Genomic DNA, 18,779 nt, shown 5'->3' on the forward strand with positions numbered 1-18,779 from the left:
TCATGATTTTAACCACTTATTATACTGTCTATCACTGCTACACATAATTGCAGTTAATTACATATATGTCTTATAATCCCTAAACTGTCAGCTGCAGGCCAGGGGCTGTAGTCCTATTCATCTTACCTTTTTCCACAACATAAATTTAATGGCATTCAATATTTGTGGTATGTATAAATGCTTGAACTTTCTCGAGGAATTACATATTTTCAGAAAAGATAATAAAATAATTAAGGATGTGCATCACACTGCTGTTTGTAAAGGAAAAAATGTTGAAATCAACAAAAGAACATATATATATAATTAAAAATACAACAGAAACTGGGGTGCCTGAGTGGCACAGACAGTTAAGCCTCCAACTTTTGGTTTTGGCTGAGGTCATGATCTCCTGGGTTGTGAGACTGAGCTCCACATTGGGCTCTGTGCTCAGTGCAGAGTCAGCTTGGAGATTCTCTCCCTCTGTGCCTTCCCCTACTTGAGTGCATGTTCTTTCTCTTTCAAATCAGTAAATAAATCTTTAAAAAATTTATAACAGAAATGTACTTATTGACATGGAAAGATGTAAGTGAAAAGAATGAGTTATAAAAGCATAAAAACAGTATGTACATGAAACAAACTTATTCGTGGAAATTGATAAACTGATATTAAAGTGCATATGGAAATGTAAAGAGTGAAGGAAAGCAAAGATAATCTGAAGAAGAACAAAGGTGGAAGATTTATACTGCCAAATGTCAAGATTTATTTCAAAACTATCATAGTTAACACAGCATAGTACTAATGCAAGAACAGAGAAATGTGCAAGATTAAACAGAACAGAAAATCCAGACATAGAATTACACATTCATAATCACCTAATTTATGAAAAGGGTAGAGGCAGAAAAAGCAGTAGAAAAAGGATTAATTTTTTCCCAATATATGTTTTATCAGTTGAAAAACTAGATAGAAACAAATGTGCCTTGAACCTCTACTTCAACCCATAGACAAAAATGAATTCCAGTTTGACTACAGGTCTTAAATGTAAAAAGTCAAACAACAAGACCTCTGGCTAATACCAGAGTATCTTTATGACCTACGAGTGGCCGAGATTTCTTGATAAGTACACAAAAAGGACTAACCATAAAAGACTGATAAACTGAATTTATCACTGAAATTAAAAACTTTTCATTTATGGGAAAGATATTTATATATAAAGAACTCTTACATATCAATAACAAAAGAAAAAAGATAATCCAATTTAAAAATGGGTAAAACACTTTAATGAGCATTTCACAAAGTAGGTAATCTGAATGATTTAAGAAGCATATAAAAAAATCAATAAAAAATATGAGAAAGTATTCAACTAGTCATCAGGAAAATAATTTAAAACCACAAGACACATCTACACACCCCAGAACGGCTTAAAAAAAAAAAAAAAAAAGGCAATTATCAACTGTTGGTACAAGCATGAAACAACCAGAACTTGTACACATTGACAGTAGGAGAGTAAACTGGTAAAACTCAAGAGAACTGGTATTTTCTTATCTTCTAACAATGAACATCTGCAAATCCTATGACTGAGTAACTTCACTCAAAGATATGTATCCACCATAAAGGGATAAACATGTACACCAAAAGACATGCACAAGAATATTCATAAATAGTTTTATTTATAACAACTAAAAGCTGAAGATCATCTAAGTGCCCTTCAACAGCTGAACATAAAAAGAAATTATGGTATATTCATAAAATGGAATATGAGAGCAATGGACCAGAGTGAACTACTGCTAGAGGAGAGTATACACTGTAATCCCATTTATGTGCCTTCAAAAACAGACAACAACAATCTGCAAGGAATAGTGGTCAGAACACTGATTACTTTTGTTGGGTTTGGACTAAGACTCAAAATAAAGGGAGACTTTTGGGGAGGACTTGTGGTGTTTTATATCATGATCTAGACAGTAGTTATACAGGTATATTCATTTATTAAAAGTCACCAAACACTGGGGCACCTGTGTGGCTCAGTGGGTTAAGCCTCTGCCTTCATCCCAGGATCCTGGGATCGAGCCCCACGTCAGGCTCTCTGCTCAGCAGGGAACCTGTTTCCCCCTCCCCCTCTGCCTGCTTCTCTGCCTACTTGTGATCTCTCTCTCTCCGTCAAATAAATAAATAAAACCTTTAAAAAAATAAAATAAAATAAAATTCACCGAACTGTAGAAGGATGTAAGACAGAACGAGATATAGCCCTGCTACCATGAAATTTGTATTTTAAAGGGGGAGAAAGAATAACAGTTTATAAGTTCTAGTAAATTGTATATAGAGAATTATAGTAGTCTGATGTGAAAAGAGGCTAACTAGGATTCATTTTAGAATCTATTTTAGATTGGGCCCAGTCACTTAATGACACTGGCATTTAGTGATATTAGGACTGGAATAACAAGATGGAGCTCATCTTGTAAAGGTGATGTGAAGAACATTTTAAAGAAAGACAACAGCTTGTACAAAGAACCTAATGCAGGAATAAATTAGTTGTATACAAATTACAGGAAAAAAGTGTGGTATGGAGGGCATGAAAATGGTAACTTGAAGAGAAGTCGGCACAGAACAGTTTATATAAGAATTCTGTAAATTAGAGAAAGGACTCAGGATTTTATTCTAAGTATGACAACAAACAACTGGGTGGTTTCAAGGAGGAGACTTAAAGTATGACTCAGATTTAAAAAAGAACATTCTGACTGCCAAGGGGGTAAGAGCAGAAGCAGTTAGGAGGATGGATTAAGGCAAGAAATGAAGGTAGCTTGATTAGGAAGTTAGTAGTTGAGATAGAAATGGGGGGAGAGGCAGATTCTGGATGTGTTTGTAGGTTACCCTGATGTAACCTGCTGATGGATAGATGTGGGGAATGAGAAAATAACAAAAGATTTTGCTTGAACAACTGAGTGGTGGTGTATTTACTGAGATGGGGAAAACTGGAGAGGAATAGGTTTCAGGGGAAGAAAACAAGAATTCTAGCCAATATTTAAGATACCAATTAGATACATCCATGTGATGCTGTAAAGGCGGCAGTCTGAAACAAGACAGATCTCAGGGCTAAAGAACTAGAGTTTGAAATTACTAAATACAAATGATATTTCAAGCTATGTGACTGACTGAAATTATAGTCAGAGGTTAATTTTATTGTTTAATTGCTCCCTCCTTTCTTGTTCACTCTAAGTAGGCCAAAATGGGAGCATCATGTCCTTGCTTAATCTTGTCTCCTGGCCATAATATCTAATCTAAAGACTAATAACTGTTCAAGCTGAACCAATCAATAGTTCTTTCTCATGACTCTTTAATTTATTTTTTTTTAATTTAATTTAATTTTTAATTTAATTTTAATTTAATTTAATTTATTTAATTAAATTAAATTAATTTATTTATTTGGGAGAGAGAGCAAGGACACAAGCAGGGGAAGTGGCAGAAGGAGAAGCAGACTCCCTGCTCGATGTGGGGCTTGATCCCAGAACCTTGGGATCACGACCTAAGCCGAAGGCAGATGTTAAACTGACTGAGCCACCCAGGCACCCCTCTTTCTCATGATTTTCCTAACTAGAGTTGAGGAAAATGTTTTCCTTCTCTAAAATGAAGACAATAAGTTTCCAGTTAAGGTCTTGCTAGGAGTTATTCCAGGATGGTAGGGAAAAGTGGTCTGAGAAACTAAACCTGACATACAGAGAAAAGCAGCCTGAGAGGGAAGAGAAAGACAATGCCTGAGTGTACTAGTCCCTATGCCAGTCACTTCAGTCTTCCCACATTTTGATTACAAAATTATAAGAGTTCCCATTTTCTCCCCATACTAGCTTGAGTTGGATTTTTGTCACTTACAAGCAAAAGCTTTAACTCAGATTCACAGACTTCTATATACAGGTATCTATATGTATCTTGTAACCAATTATCATAGTAACAGTCCAAGTGTATCAAATCTCAGTGACACTTTTGAATATCTTCTCTTTGCATTAAAATTTCATGTTTACTTTGCCTCCTTGTTTACGTAAATAAAACCTGATTTTGTTCAAAAGACTAATTTTGGTTCAAAAGTTTATTTGCCAAAGTTAAATTCTTCTTTCAATGGGAGAAGATATTTGCAAATGATATATCTGATAAGGGGTTAGTATCCAAAATATATAAAGAACTTATACTACTTAATAAAAAAAAAATCGAATTAAAAATGAACAGAAGACACGAACAGACATTTCTCCAAAGAAGACATACAGATGGCAATAGACACATGAAGAGATGCTCCACACCATTTATCATCAAGGCAATGCAAATCAAAACCACAATGAGATATTACCTAAAACCTGTCAGAATGGGTAAAATAAAAAATATAAGAAACAACCGGTATTGGTGAGGTTGTAGAGAAAAAGGAACCCTCGTGCACTGTTGGTGGGAATGCAAAGTGGTGCAGCCACTATGGAAAACAGTATGGAAGTTCCTTAAAAAATTAAAAATAGAATGACCGTATGATCTGGTAATCCCACTACTGGGTATTTACTCAAAGAACACAGAAATACTAATTTGAAAAGGTATGTGCACCCCTATGATTAATGTAGCATTGTTTACAATAGTCAAAATATGGAAGTAGCCCAAATGCCCATCAACAGACGAATGGATAAAAACTATATATATATATGGAATATTAATCAAACATAGAAAGAATGAAATCTTGCCATCTGCAACAACATAGATGGATCTCGAGGGTATGATGCTAAATGAAGTAAGTCAGAGAAAGACAAGTACCACGTAATCTCACTCATATGTGGAATTTAAGAAACAAAACAAAATAAAAAAAGAGACAAGCCAAAAACCAGACTCTTAACTACGGAGAATAGGTAGTTATCAGAGGGGAGGTTGGGTGGGGGGATGGCTGAAATAGGTGAAGGGGATTAAGAGTACACTTATTGTGATGAGCACTTAGTAATGTATAGAATTATGAATCACTACATTGTATACCTGAAACTAATATAACACTGTATGTTAACTCTATGGGGATTTTTAAAAATTAAAAAAAAAAAAATGACAAGTGTTGGTAAGCATGCTGGCAGGAATGGAAAATGGTGCTGCTGCTGGGTACAGTGGTTCCTCAAAAAGTTAAAGATGGAATCACAGAGTATGATCCTGGAATCAGTATACACCAAAAAGAGCTGAAAGCAGGGATTCAAAGAGATCCTTGTACACCAATGTTTATAAAAGCATTACTTACAATAGCCCAAAGGTGAAAACAAACCAAATGCCCATCAAAAGAAGAATAAACAAAACATCATATATACATACAATAGAAAATAATTCCGCTTTAGAAAGTAATGAAATTCTGACATATGCTATAACCACAGATGAAATTTGTAAACATTAAGTAAAATAGGCCATACTCAGAAGATAAATATTGTGTGATTCCATTTATATGAATAACCAGAACAGGCAAATTCATAAACACAGAAAGTAAAATGGCACTTGCCAAGGTCTGAGAGATAGGGGAACAGGGAGTTATTGTTTAATGGGTACAGAGTTTCTGTTTCGGAAGGGGAAATATTTCTGGAAATAGTAGCAGTGCTCACAGAACAATGTGAAGGTACTTAATGCCACTGAACTGTACACTTGAAAATGGTTAAAATGTTACCTTTTATGTTACATATATTTTATCACAGTAAAACCCTCCACAAACTTAAAAAGAAATTCTTCTGTCAAGTTTTTTCCTGGAATCCAAAAAGGAGCTCACTTTTTCTAATACATTAATAAAAACCTCTAACACAAAAGATTATCTTCCAACTTCCAACTTTTAGTAATTTCTAAAACTACAGAAACAAAACCTCAAATTGTTAGTCTATTGCTATCACAAATCCAGTCTTAAGATAAAAATACATCTCTACCACTACATTAATGATAAAATATATCACATTTACTCTAACATTTACAGGACACACCTAGAGGAGAATCCTTTGTACCTTCTCTAAAACTTAAGGGATTACCAAAATATTAAAGAACTTAATGTGAACATTTTATGTTAATATTTGTTTTATAAAACAGAAAAAAACTTAATGTGAACATTTTATTTTAATATAATTTAAATTTACATGTTCATGTTCCTTATCGAGAATCCTGTGGAAGATATCTTTTTAAATCTACTTTCACTATTTGACCCCCATCCCACTACGCAGACAGCATTTCTTCTCTACAAACACTCTAGCTAGCTCTTTACTGCCTGATAATAACTACCACTTTAATAGCAGTAAGTTAGCAAAAAATAAAACGACTTGAACTTACCCAAATGAATAGACAGGGCTAGGTTTCCTCATCATTACCCAGTAACTTATCAAACATGTCATTAAACTAAGTAAAAAGGAAAATAAATTTAGCTTTAGAACTACAACAAGAGGAGAACACACAAAAAGAAATTGAGATTTTGGAATTCCTAAGTTGGCTGAAATTTATCAGTGTTTTCACACTAAATTAATAAATTATTCTAATAAACTGTAATCTAATCACCACAAGCATCCTAATATATGAGTTTTAACATACAGAGAAACTGAAAAAAGTCATGATCCATCAAGTCAGTAAATAGAACCTAAACCCATACTTTCTCTACTCAGTAAGTTATCTACCCTAAATGGTTTCCGTAACTGAGAAAGCAAAAGTGACACAATAATAATAAAGGTAACATATTTTATTTTAGCCACAGACAATAAACTTTAACTCTGATAATCTCTAATCTTTGTTAAAAGTTAAACTAAATATTAATAACAACAATATTCTGGATAGGATAAAATTATGTTCATTTTCCGAGTACAGTGAAGATTCACTCTAAAACAACTTACTACAGTGTGAAATCCAGGTGGTAACTGTATGCTTTAGATGAGTCAAGTAGATTTAGTTACAGAAGTGATGAAAAGACATATTTATACTCCTATGGCATGGACCCTGAAGACATCAAGTATCTTGCAACCTAACATAGTGATATGAAAGGTCCTATAAAGCAGGGAGCCAAAAGGGTGTCTCCCTATTCACAATTGATCACTTCTTAGTTATTAATGCCCACCTACATGGTATGTTCTTACTTGACCCTGATCCTGGCCACAGGTGACTCACCTATAGGTAGGCACCCAAGGCATATGATCTAATGCCTAGGTATTACTTTCTCTGTTCCTCTATAAATGGGATATTTTCTTCCAGTATATCTTCTAATAGTACTGTTTGTATATATGTTCTATGTTGATAATCTTACTTATTTCACAGATTACTTTTCTTTAGGCACAGAAAACAAAATTCAGTGCAACAAATTCCTTAGATTCAAAATAGTAAAGAGACTTTTAAAAACTTACCTAAAAAGATCAAAAATGGTCAAGTACGTATAGGCAGTTAAAGCTGCAAAACAACAGAACAAGTGATTAAAATGTTGCTGAATCCATGATGGTTCATACCAGGAGTATCCATTAGCAAGAAAACCTGAGTCACTAATTGACCTTACATGTTGGCAATTACCTAGATTAATATTCGTAGCCAAATGTAGTAAATACAGAGACTTCTGACTAGCATGGTTGATAGAGTAGTGGACTCTTGATCTCAAGGTTGTGAGTTCAAGCCCAGCATTAGAGCCTAGTAATTAAAAAAAAAAAAAAAAAAAAGTTTGGCAAGTGTGAAAGCTTGCACTAGAACCTGATTTTGCCATCAGGACAAAGGAAGCAGCACATACCCAAAAGTGCTATGATTGTTTTGGTTTTTTTTTCCTTCTTGTCGTCTAAGTACTATTTTAAATATATTCTTGGGGCACCTGGGTGGCTCAGTGGGTTAAGCCTCTGCCTTCGGTTCGGGTCATGATCTCAGGGTCCTGGGACTGAGTCCCATATTGGGCTCTCTGCTCAGCAGGGAGCCTGCTTCCCCCCCTTCTCTCTCTCTGCCTGCCTCTCTGCCTACTTGTGATCACTCTCTGTCAAATAAATAAATAAAATCTTAAAAAAATATATATATATTCTTTAAATAGCACGATGAAAACAACGGTACATAAAACATAAGCGGTCAAGAAATGAGGCACCTCGGTGGCTCAGTTGGTTAGGCGTCTGGCTCTTGATTTCTATTCAGGTCATGATGTCAGGGTTGTGGGATGGAGCCCCACATCAGGGTCCGCACTGAGTGTGGAGCCTGCTTGGAATTTTCTCTCTCCCTCTCTTTCTGCCCCTCCCCTCACTCATACTCTCTCTCTTCAAAAATAAAAATAAATAAATAACATAAAAAATTTAAAAAGCATAGGTCAAGAAACAAGAAAAATATTATAGACTTCCCTTTTCAAGGAAAATCCAAGAAATATAAACCTCAAAATCTTACTTAGACACGGCATAAATTGAATGGCTAATCTATCACGTTATAAAGGAATCAGTCTTTCAAGTAAATTTAAAGCTATTTAAAAAAATGATTAGCTCATTTAAAATGATAATGCTAACAACTGAACCAAACTTTACAAGGCATTTTTACATAGAGTCTCTCATAAATCTTGAGTTATATTTCAGGATAATATATTCCACATAAAGAAAGATATATCTTTATTTAAAATCAGAACAATAGGGGAACCTGGGTAGCTCAGTGGGTTAAAGCCTCTGCCTTAGGCTCAGGTCATGATCCCAGGGTCCTGGGACCGAGGCCTGCATCGGGGGGCTCTGCTCAGCAGGGAGCCTGCTTCCCCCTCTCTCTCTGCCTGCCTTTCTGCCCACTTGTGATCTCTGTCTGTCAAATAAATAAATAAATAAAAATAAATCTTTAAAAAAAAATCAGAACAATATATATGAAACTAATGATTAACTCCAACAAAATTAGAAAGGTGACATACCTATACTGTTAGTGGAGCTGCACCACATAAGCAGGAAGCCAGTACATGTTAAGTTTATTGCACCAAAGAGCAGTATCTTCCAGGACTGTGAAAAACAAAATCATTCTTATTTGCATAGTGCTGATAAACTTCACTGGGTCTGTTCAAGTTGCTGCAATTCCCACTCAACAAAGGAATAAGCACAAATTCCTTCAAAAGGTCATATTTCTTATATCTACAAAAATTACCATCAACCAAATTATTTTATTAATTAAAAAAAAGGTAGTTCTAGAGGACAAACTCAAGAGAAGAACATTCTGCCATATAAACTCTCAAACAGTTGAGAAAAATAGGCATATAGTTTAATATCATTTTCTTTCTATACGTAGAGACAACAATAGCAGAGGGGGCAAAATATAAAGCAACTGGTGAATCTGAGTAAAGGGCTTAGAGGAGTTCCTTACACTAATCTTGTGACTTTTCCATAAGCTTGAAATTATATCAAAATAAGTTATTCTTCCTCTCTCACCAAAAAGGGCTCCACTTACTTATTTACCAAATAAGTCATATGAAATAGGACTGCAAAAGGGGAAAAGACTATACCATGGGTTAGAAGTTGGTAGACCTGAGATACACCATGCAAGTAGTGAGGATTTTGTCAGAGGAAGCAGAAAGGGCATTCTAAGAATAAAAGATCAAGTGAAGTGTTTTAAAACTTTTATTCCACTGTACTCCCTACAAAGGGAGACCTATAATTGTGTGAAAGTAGAAGTGAAGGAAATTAGTGAAAAGGGAGTTTTCACTGAAGGTGTTAAAATTAAAGATATAATTCCAAAGGTCAAGTGTGGGATAGGATGGCTTTAGAATGCAGATGCAGAGTATAGATTTAGGATGAAGAACACCTTCTCTGAGAAAGGTGAGAAGGGTAAAAAGGTTGACTGAAGGGACAGAGAAACTGTGACTAGAAAGAAGTGACAGCAAAGCAGCACAGAGCTACTAGCCTCTACATCTCTAGAAAAGAAGAAACAAGGCCACTTTCTAAAATTAAGGGATGTGGTAGAATAAATAGGACTGGAAACTTAAATCCAGAGGAGAATGTGCAGAACAGCAGTTCTAGTGAGCATACATCTGAATCATCAGAGGAGAACAAGAATGGCCACCATGAATTTAGGGTAGACAGCATTCTGCATCTTCCTCTACCCCCAGGAGCAAAACCAGAGGAGCAGGTGAGATAGCGATGTCAGAGACCGAGCTGATATGATAGGTTAATGGGACAAGGGACTCTAATAGTGAGGACATTAATGAAGTGACTGGACACAGGCTCTAGTCAGAATAGGGATTCAAGAATAGTCAGAAAAGGAGGATAAGGCATGTAATTTGAAAATGACATTCTCTGCAGCTCTACTGAGGAATCATGTTATTTATCAACAAATACTTGAGTACCTATTTCGCAAAAGATGCTTTTCCAGGCACAGGAGATACAGGAGTGACAGACAATTAGCAAATATGCAAGGTCAGGTGGTGTAAGTGCTACAAAGGAAAAATAAAGTACGGTAAGAACACCGTAATGGGAGACATGGAAAGGGTGCTCTGCCACACAAGGTGGTCAAAAAGATCCCCTTGGTAAGGTAACATGTAACCAGAAATTTTACAGAGGCAAAGGTGCTAAGCATGCAGATATCGGGAAAAGAAAACGGGAACTACAGTGTGAATGCCCTGAGATAGAAGAGGACCTGGCTGAGGACGGATAGACGAGAGGCGAGAGGAAGTCCAGGGCTCCATCAGGGATTTCTTGCGTTTCAGATAAAAGACATGGGATTTATTCCAAACGAGATGGAAAGCAGCTTAGCTTTCATTTCTAAAAGATCATTTTGGCTTCTCTTTGTAGAATACACTGAATAGGGGCAATGACAGAAGTAGGAAAACCATTTAGAATGTGACTGCAGAAATCCATGTGAGAAATGGTGATTTTGAAGTTGGTAAGAAAGTGTTAAAAAAGTCATATTCTGTGTGTTACATTGAAGACAGACCAGCAAGATTTACTTACAGAATGGATGAAGAATGAGAGAAAGAGAGGGAGAATGACTCCAAGGTTTTCGGTCTGTGCACTAAAAGAACAGAGTGGCCATTTAGTGAGGAAGGAACAGAAAAATCAAAGTTCAAATTTGACCATATTAAATTTGAGATGCCTATTAGATATTCAAGTGGAAATGTTGAGACAGCCATGATATGTATAGGAATCTAGAAGGAGGGGAAAAGTTATGGACTGAGATGTAAATATGACGTCATGAGCATGTGGCAAAGCGTCACTTAGGTGTAATGAACAGAAACAACAGAAGCTGGAGCTCTAAGTGCTGGAGCTTAGCACTTAGCTCTAAGTGACGGAGAGTATCTGCACAATGCACGTGTTCTCTAAAACTCAGACATCAGGAAGATGAGAGGGAAGTGATGAACAACGGCCAACTAAGTAGGAGGAAAACCAAAAGTGATATTTCAGAGTCAAAATGAAAAAGTGCTTTAAGGAAGAAGTAACAAATTTTTGTTAAATGTTATTGAAGGTTAAGTAAAATGGGAAATGAGGATGACCATTGATTTTGGCAACACAGTGTTTACCAGTTACTTTGTTAAAGCTGTTCCAGTGGATTGGTGGGGGGCTACAACCAGACTGGTATATGTTTAGTGGAGACAAGGAGAAGAGAAAGTGAATGGGTAGTAAAGACAATTAGTTTAAGTAGTTTTGCTATAAAAGGAAGCAGAGAAATGAGGCAGTAGTTCAAAGTGGAAGATGCGGCATGTGCTCACGATGCAGGAAGGAACAACTGTAGGAAGCTTGTCTTTGAGTAGGCAACAAGTAGAAGCGCAGAGAGCCAATTCATAGAAACAGGAGCAAAGGCAGAATGTTGGGAGAGGACAGGATGTGGAAGTGTTTTCTGATTACTTCTTTTCCTTTAGTGAAACAGGAAGAAAGATCAACAGGTCAGAGTGAGGATGAAAAAGATTTTGGAAGTTTGAGGACAGAAGTGAAAGACTATGGCATAAAATAGCCATCTACAAAAATGGAAAACTGAATGAACTGAATGATATACTATGGGCAGCCTAATGGCGCACTTGGGCATGAATTTAAAGTGAGACCAGTCACCATGGTTTTGTGTTTCTCTCAGGCTACATTCAGTTGCTTGGGTGCAGGTACAGAACAGCAGGAATGCTGACTTAATGATGTTAAGGATTTGCCATGGAAGTATGAGAGGAAGAGTTACAGATGGGTGGGAGGGCACAAAGGAGTTGAAACATATGCAAGAAATCAGTAATAATGGACCAAAGAATCTAAATTGGATAATTAAGCAAATGAGGATAAAAGAGGTGAAAAACAGGGAAAATACGGCATAGTCAGTGGATTGGAGATCCTAGTAAGATTGAAGAATTACTGGAATTGGGATAATACAAGGAGTGAACTGGAATAACAAGAGATGGTGACTACGAGTGAAATAACTGAAACTGAGACAATGGGAAGATATAATTATGAATGATAATGGCGTTGGTATGGTCACAGGAGTGGACAATTGGAAGGGATGCAGGACAAGATTATTTGTGGTAAGGAAGTAAGGAACTGAGAAGTAGGGATTTTCCTCATGATGTAAGGAATTACCATGAACCAAAACAGGAGTAGTAGTAAAGAGAGGTGAGCTAGGCACATCTTGTAAGATTTAAATTATGATGGACAGTATCTGCACAACACAGGTGCTCTTATACCAGTTTTGTTCCTACTATCTATTCTGTGGTATATTGTGCTTCAATAAAGCTTATGGTTCAAGAATTTCCTGTTTACTTCTGTAATGTAGTTGTTTTCCACCAAGATGATAAAGTTCTATCTATCTGTTCTCAAGAGATCATCCTAAGTGGACTAGACACAGAAGCAGCAGATGAATTTCCTACTCTTGGCTCTTTAACATCCAGGACATGATACTATTTTCAAATACTAGAATTACTCAGTTCTGACTATATTCCAAGGTTTTAGCAACAGGAAATATAGTGATAAGAAACAAAGAACAAAAGCCTCTAATCTAGTATCATACATAATACATGACCAATGTCATAGGTACACTTATGTTCCACTGAAGCTAGGTTTATTTAAAATTCATCATGTATTTATTGGGTACTTAGTTTGTACTTTTATTAAAAAGTGAACAAAACAGACTCAGTCACTGTCTTCAGGGAGCTTATAGTATAATTTAGATAATAATGAAAACAATGAATATAGAACAGTAACTAGAAGGTCTATATTGGTCACCAAAAAGGATACCATTTATCTTTTTTTTTTAAATGTGAGCTCTTTGCCCAACATGGGTGGGGCTTGAATTCATGACCTCAAAGCATAAGTTGTTTTTCCTTCCTTACACCAAAAATGAGAAAACATGGCTTTAAACTACATCCATTAACTTTGTAAAAAAAAAGTAACAAAAGGCAATAGTAAAATAATTTTTCTTTATAACTCATTAGAATTAGAATAAAAATCTTAACCAAAGCCTAGCTTCCTCCCAAGCAATATAACTACGTATCAAAGTAATTTTTACATTACAATTTACATTAAATTTACAATGTAATTTAATTTTCCATTAAAATGCTGGCTCACTGTCAATAGAGCATGCTACTTGATGTTGGTGTAGTGAGTTCAAGCCCCATGTTGGGCACAGAGATTACTTTAAAAAAAAAATTGCTTATCCAACAACAACAACAACAAAAAATGAAAACAGTTGGCATGGAGCACCTGGCTGGCTCAGTTGGTGGAGTATGCAACTCTTAACCTTGGGGTTGTGAGTTCAAGCCCCATGTTGGGCGAGCGTTTACTTAAAAACAAAAGGTGTATGGTGGGATCACAAGTAATTTCTATAATGCCTTAAAAATTATCTTTTTCAATGTCATAATGTTGTCAGTACAGTGATTAGAGTTAATAAAGATAACTTACCCTTCGGTCTGCTGCTACAAGTCTAAATTCCTGTAATAACTTGCCAAAAAAAGATCTTTGTGGTTTTCTAAAGAGATGAATTGTCCCCTTTAAAAATAAACAAAAAAATAAACAAATCAACATTGAAGCATCTAATCTTTTTCATATCCTGTGATGTAATACAATAGTAACAACTAACATTTACTGAATGCTCAATATGTGGCAAGCAATTATTCTAGATACTTATGCATATTTATCTATTTCTCACAATTATCTATGAGATGGAAACAATCTTTTTTTTTTTTTTGAAGATTTTTATTTTTTGACAGAGAGAGAGATCTCAAGAAGGCAGAGAGCCAGGCAGAGAGAGAGGGGGAAGCAGGCTCCTCACCAAGCAGAAAGCCCGATGGAGGACCCAATCCCAGGACCCTAAGATCATGACCTGAGCTGAAGGCAGAGGCTTAACCCACTAAGCCACCCAGGAGACCCTGGAAACAATCTTTAATTGTCCAAGTGCACAATGCTAACAAATGGCGGAGCAGAAATTCAAACCCAGCCATTTTATTTTTTTAAGGATTTTATTTATTTATTTACTTATTTATTTGAGAGCGAATGAGAGAGGACAAGCAGGGGTAACAGCAGAGGAAGAGGGAGAAGCAGACTCCCAGACTCCCAGAACCCTGGGATCATGACCCCAGCTGAAGGCAGACACTTAACCGACTAAGCCACCCAGGTGCCCCCAAACCCAGGCATTTTAGCTCCTGGCTACACAATTCTATTTTTAAATGGATTTTAGATTATTTTGAACCATAAAATCAAACCATTTGCCAGATAGCCCTACTGGAAATAAAATACTACAATTAACTTAATAGAAGTTTTATATGTGAAAAGTTTGGAAACTATTATTATAGTAAAATCTCTGAGGTTCTCTCTTAAGCATTCAAAGTCAAGAGACATCCTCACTAGTCTCCGCAGTCCTTGCTAGAACACCGTATGGGACCATCAGAGAAAGGGCATGATAGTGGGGTTACTGACAAGAGAAGAAATGTAAGTGGAGACTAAAGAGGAATCTGCCACTCAAGCTTATGAAATCTTAGAATAAAAGATAATTTAAGTATATATGGGAAATTAGCTTGATTAAGTCAATATCCAACATCAGCAGGAGAAAATATGAGTTACCCAATAAATGGTTTTTGGAAAAGGTAACGTTGGATCTTTACTATATTTCTTACTCTAATTTTTTATTATGTTAAAACTAAAATACAAAACTACTGAATACTTGAAGAAATTTATGGATGCACAATTTTATAATCTTGGAGTTGGAAAAGACTTTTCATAATAGGATATAAAACCAAGAAGCTGTAAAGGAAAAAACTGATCAATTTTACTATTTTGGGACTATAATACTCAACAACAGACAAAAATAAAGAAAATCCTACAGAGAGAAAATAAACTGGGAAAAAAAGAATTTTAATTGTTATTTCAAAAGCTATGTATTGTTTCTAGGGAAAAAAATCTTTCACAATTATCAGCGGGTCATATATAATAACTTGATTGCTAAGTGCCATGCACTTAAATATTTATTTGGATTTTAATTTTAGCAAAATGCTTTCCTAGATAGTAAGGCCACAATCACCATAACAACTATTTCTACCTCACTACTGTTGGCCAATTTGACTTAAACACTTAAATTCCACAGAAAGCCATGGAACTGGGTGTCAACAGATAAAAAATGAGGAAAACTTTCAGATCCAACTCCAGCACAGGTCTGATTTTCCTAAGTAATAGTAGGAACATCTCAGTAGCTATAAAAAAGGTATATCCCATTTCTTCAAAGCTCAGACATGTCATTAGTTTCATTAGATGAAACTCAGAAAAGGCAGAAGATAAAGTTGAACATTAGAAATCTGGCATTTAAAACCAGAATGTTCATCATTGTTGAGGCCAAGGGATGGCTACATGGGCGCTTATTATATTATACTCAGTAGAATTTCTTTCTACTTTCTTTCCTGTTTTTGCAAATTTCCATAATAAAAAAAATTTAAGTAAAACATACTTTAAAATATAAAAATAGGGGCACCTGGGTGGCTCAGTCATGAAGCATCTGCCTTGTGCTCAGGTCATAATCCCAGGGTCCTGGGATTGAGCCGTGAGTCAGGTTCCCTGCTCAGCAAGAAGCCTGCTTCTCCCTCTCCCACTCCCCCTGCTTGTGCTCCCTCTCTTGCTATCTCTATCAAATAAATAAATAAAATCTTAAAAAGTAAATATAAAAATAAAGCATTAGAAAAAAGTGTTACTAATTTTTGCTATCCAAATAAAGACCAGTGTGTGTGTGTGTAACCCTAAAGCTTTGCTAAGCTAATTCAGTTGAGAAGGAACAATATGCTGTTTTCATCTGAGATGCTAATGAATGGTCAATTAATAAATATATTCCATTCTTAATGAATTATGTGTGGGATATTTGGTCCCAAAGATAAATTCTGCTTAATACTGTTATCCCTGGATATCTTCTAACTTCATCCCACTTTAAATGATTTAAGTTACTTTAAGTTTCAGGTTGAGAAAATAAGGTTTCTAAAAGGTAGAATGCCGTTTCTGATGCCATTCTGATATTGGTTAAAAGAAGTAAAAACCCACAAAAATCCTAATGTTCATGTCACTTTTCAAAATTATATTGGCCCTCCATTGCTATCATGATAAACTCTTAATTTTGCAACCTGAAATTCAATGCTTTCAATCATGTAGTCTGTTTCTTTCCAGTTTAATCTCTTGCTCCACACAGGGAATCAACTCCAACTAAACTAGTGTACCCCTGGCCTAATGATCATATCACTCTAGAGTGAAAAGGCCAGACTTGTCTAACCAAGCTCTAACAGCCCTGTAATACTTAACAAATTACTTGACCTCTGTTTTCTCAACCGAATGAGAGTAATGAATAGTAAGAGTAAGAGTAATAGAGTAGGGAGAAAATACTGTTTCATGGCTGACCTTCTATGTGAAGCCTTCCTAGATTATTCCAAACTATACTGTTCTTTATGCCACTTGCTTTGTAATTAACCAGAGGACAGCCTTCCTCACCCTATCATCATGCATTTTAAGTCAATTTTTTTAGTAACATCACTAATGACAAGGGCTGTATTTCCTTTACATTTTCTAAGATAGCATTGTGCGTTGCATGTAACACCTTAACAAGAGGGACTCGAAAACCCTTTCTTCTCCAAAACTTTTAAAATAAACTTTAAATGCTACTATTTTTCTGTATTATTAACGTTTCAAGCACAAAAACTTAGTGCCATAGCTATTTATTTGGTGTTTTATAAAACAGGTATTTATTGAAAACCTCCTCTCTGAGCCAGGGACAAGGCTCTGGGAATACCAGAGTGAACACAGAGGTCCTGCTCTCAAAGAGCTTACAGTCTAGGAAGTAAGAAAGACAAGTAAATACACAATTTTAACATAGTCTGGTACGGGCTACATATGTTATTGATAAATAACACCAAGATATCACAAGCACAAAGGAGGCACCTAACAGGATCTTGAGACACCGGTGGGCAGGAAGGCTCATGAGAGACTAAAGGGCGTTTAAGGGTTATACTGATAAGGATGAGGGGTAGGAGAGGACTGGTTTTGGCAGATAGAACAGCATATACAAATTAGGAGCAAAGGCCTAATCCTGAGAGCATCATGTGCAAGGTGTTCACTTTGACTGAATATGAATGTATGTATGTGAAATAAGAGGCTATAAAGAAGCTTGGCCCCCTCTCCCCCAAAAAGCAGCAGCAGCAGCAGCAGCTTGACAACAGATAGCTTCGTATGCCATGCCAAATAGGACTTTATCTTGAGGACTGTGTGAGTGGTTGGGCGGTGGGTGGGTGGGGGTGGATGGCGGGGGTGGTTATGCAAGGGAGCAAGGGAGTGCCATGGTCCCCAATTTTAGAAATTTAATTCTGGCTACACAGTGGTGAATATTTTGAAGAAAGTAGCTGGAAGGCTATTTGGTCAGCCCCCCCCCCCCCAACTGGCTTTTTACCCACTTTCTGTGTGCAAAATCCGGATTACAGAAAATTTACAAAAGAAAAAGAAAGCATAAATAGGACATTTTTCTTGACCATATCCACTCAAGGAAAAAAACCTACTAGAGTGACAATGGCTTAGGAACTGAAACGTGATCCTGTTCTCACACGTAGGCCATCAATAAGAGATCCATTAACTTCTATGATAAAATGGTACCTCTTTTGCGCTAAAATTACAATCAACTTATCTTTTGATATGATTCGGAGAGCTATACATCTGATCTGTAAAAGCATAAAAAGAATAATTTCTCTAAAAAACTTTAGGCTCAACATCATATCCCCGAAACCGTAAGGTATACTGGGCTCTACAAAAGTAGGAAGAAACAGGCAACAAAGGTGCTCTACCAACACCTGGACATTCTCCAGTCACTGGCCTTCTGAACGTCGCTGCCGTGTCAGGCTATCTGGCACTCCATAAAGCCAGGTCGCAGTGTGGGGCGTTCACCTCAACAACCCGCTCATAACCCTCTTTATTAACGCCAACGGTATTGTCCCCCGTGTCAGCATCACTAATTACGGTCGCTGTCGCTGTGGACTTGTTTTCAGAGCCTTCGTGGGTGTAGACGCTGACGCCGGCCAAGACTTTTAGCTCCGTATGAAGTAAATCTCGGTATGAAGTAAATCTCGGCAAGGGAGAAGTCATAAGCTCGCTAAAAAGTGAAAGCTCGGCTCCGAGCAGGGCCGGCATCCCCAGCATCTAACCAACCGGGTGAAGGGGACTGAGGGAATCAGCTCTGGGGGGAAAATGCTTCCGCCGTCACCGCTTCTCCTGTGGGATGTGGGGAGCCAAGCACGACTCCCAGGACCTCACCTCTGGGCAGCTGAGGCCTGTCAAGGCCGCAATGGGATGAAAGAAGATAAGACGAATCACCTAGGACAGAACCCCTCACACCCGCAGCCAACTCACCATGATAAGGAGAGGCACAGCTCCCGCCGGAAGACGCTCTAGGAGCTG

At 36.7% G+C, this 18,779-nt stretch overlaps 1 protein-coding gene across 3 annotated transcripts in view; it reads right to left on the bottom strand.

Moving 5' to 3' along the window:
* Positions 1-18,779, bottom strand: part of LOC111154087 (solute carrier family 30 member 6) — a 41,445-nt gene extending 22,666 nt beyond the window's left edge. For 2 of the 3 annotated variants that reach the window (XR_002641062.1, XR_002641063.1), the window contains exons 1-4: positions 13,773-13,854; positions 8,831-8,915; positions 7,332-7,374; positions 6,277-6,342 (exon numbers count right to left, since the gene is read on the bottom strand). Coding sequence is in view for 1 of the 3 variants with exons in the window: in XM_022513456.1 (XP_022369164.1) it covers positions 6,277-6,342; positions 7,332-7,374; positions 8,831-8,915; positions 13,773-13,859; positions 18,732-18,734 (284 nt within the window). In the remaining 2 variants the exon portion in view is untranslated. Of the gene's footprint in view, positions 1-6,276; positions 6,343-7,331; positions 7,375-8,830; positions 8,916-13,772; positions 13,860-18,731 lie in introns of those variants that run through there. The other variant, XM_022513456.1, reaches the window with a different exon arrangement.

Source organism: Enhydra lutris, unplaced genomic scaffold, assembly GCF_002288905.1.
Source record: "Enhydra lutris kenyoni isolate GAN:26980312 unplaced genomic scaffold, ASM228890v2 scaffoldscaffold35, whole genome shotgun sequence".
Lineage (NCBI taxonomy): Eukaryota > Metazoa > Chordata > Mammalia > Carnivora > Mustelidae > Enhydra > Enhydra lutris.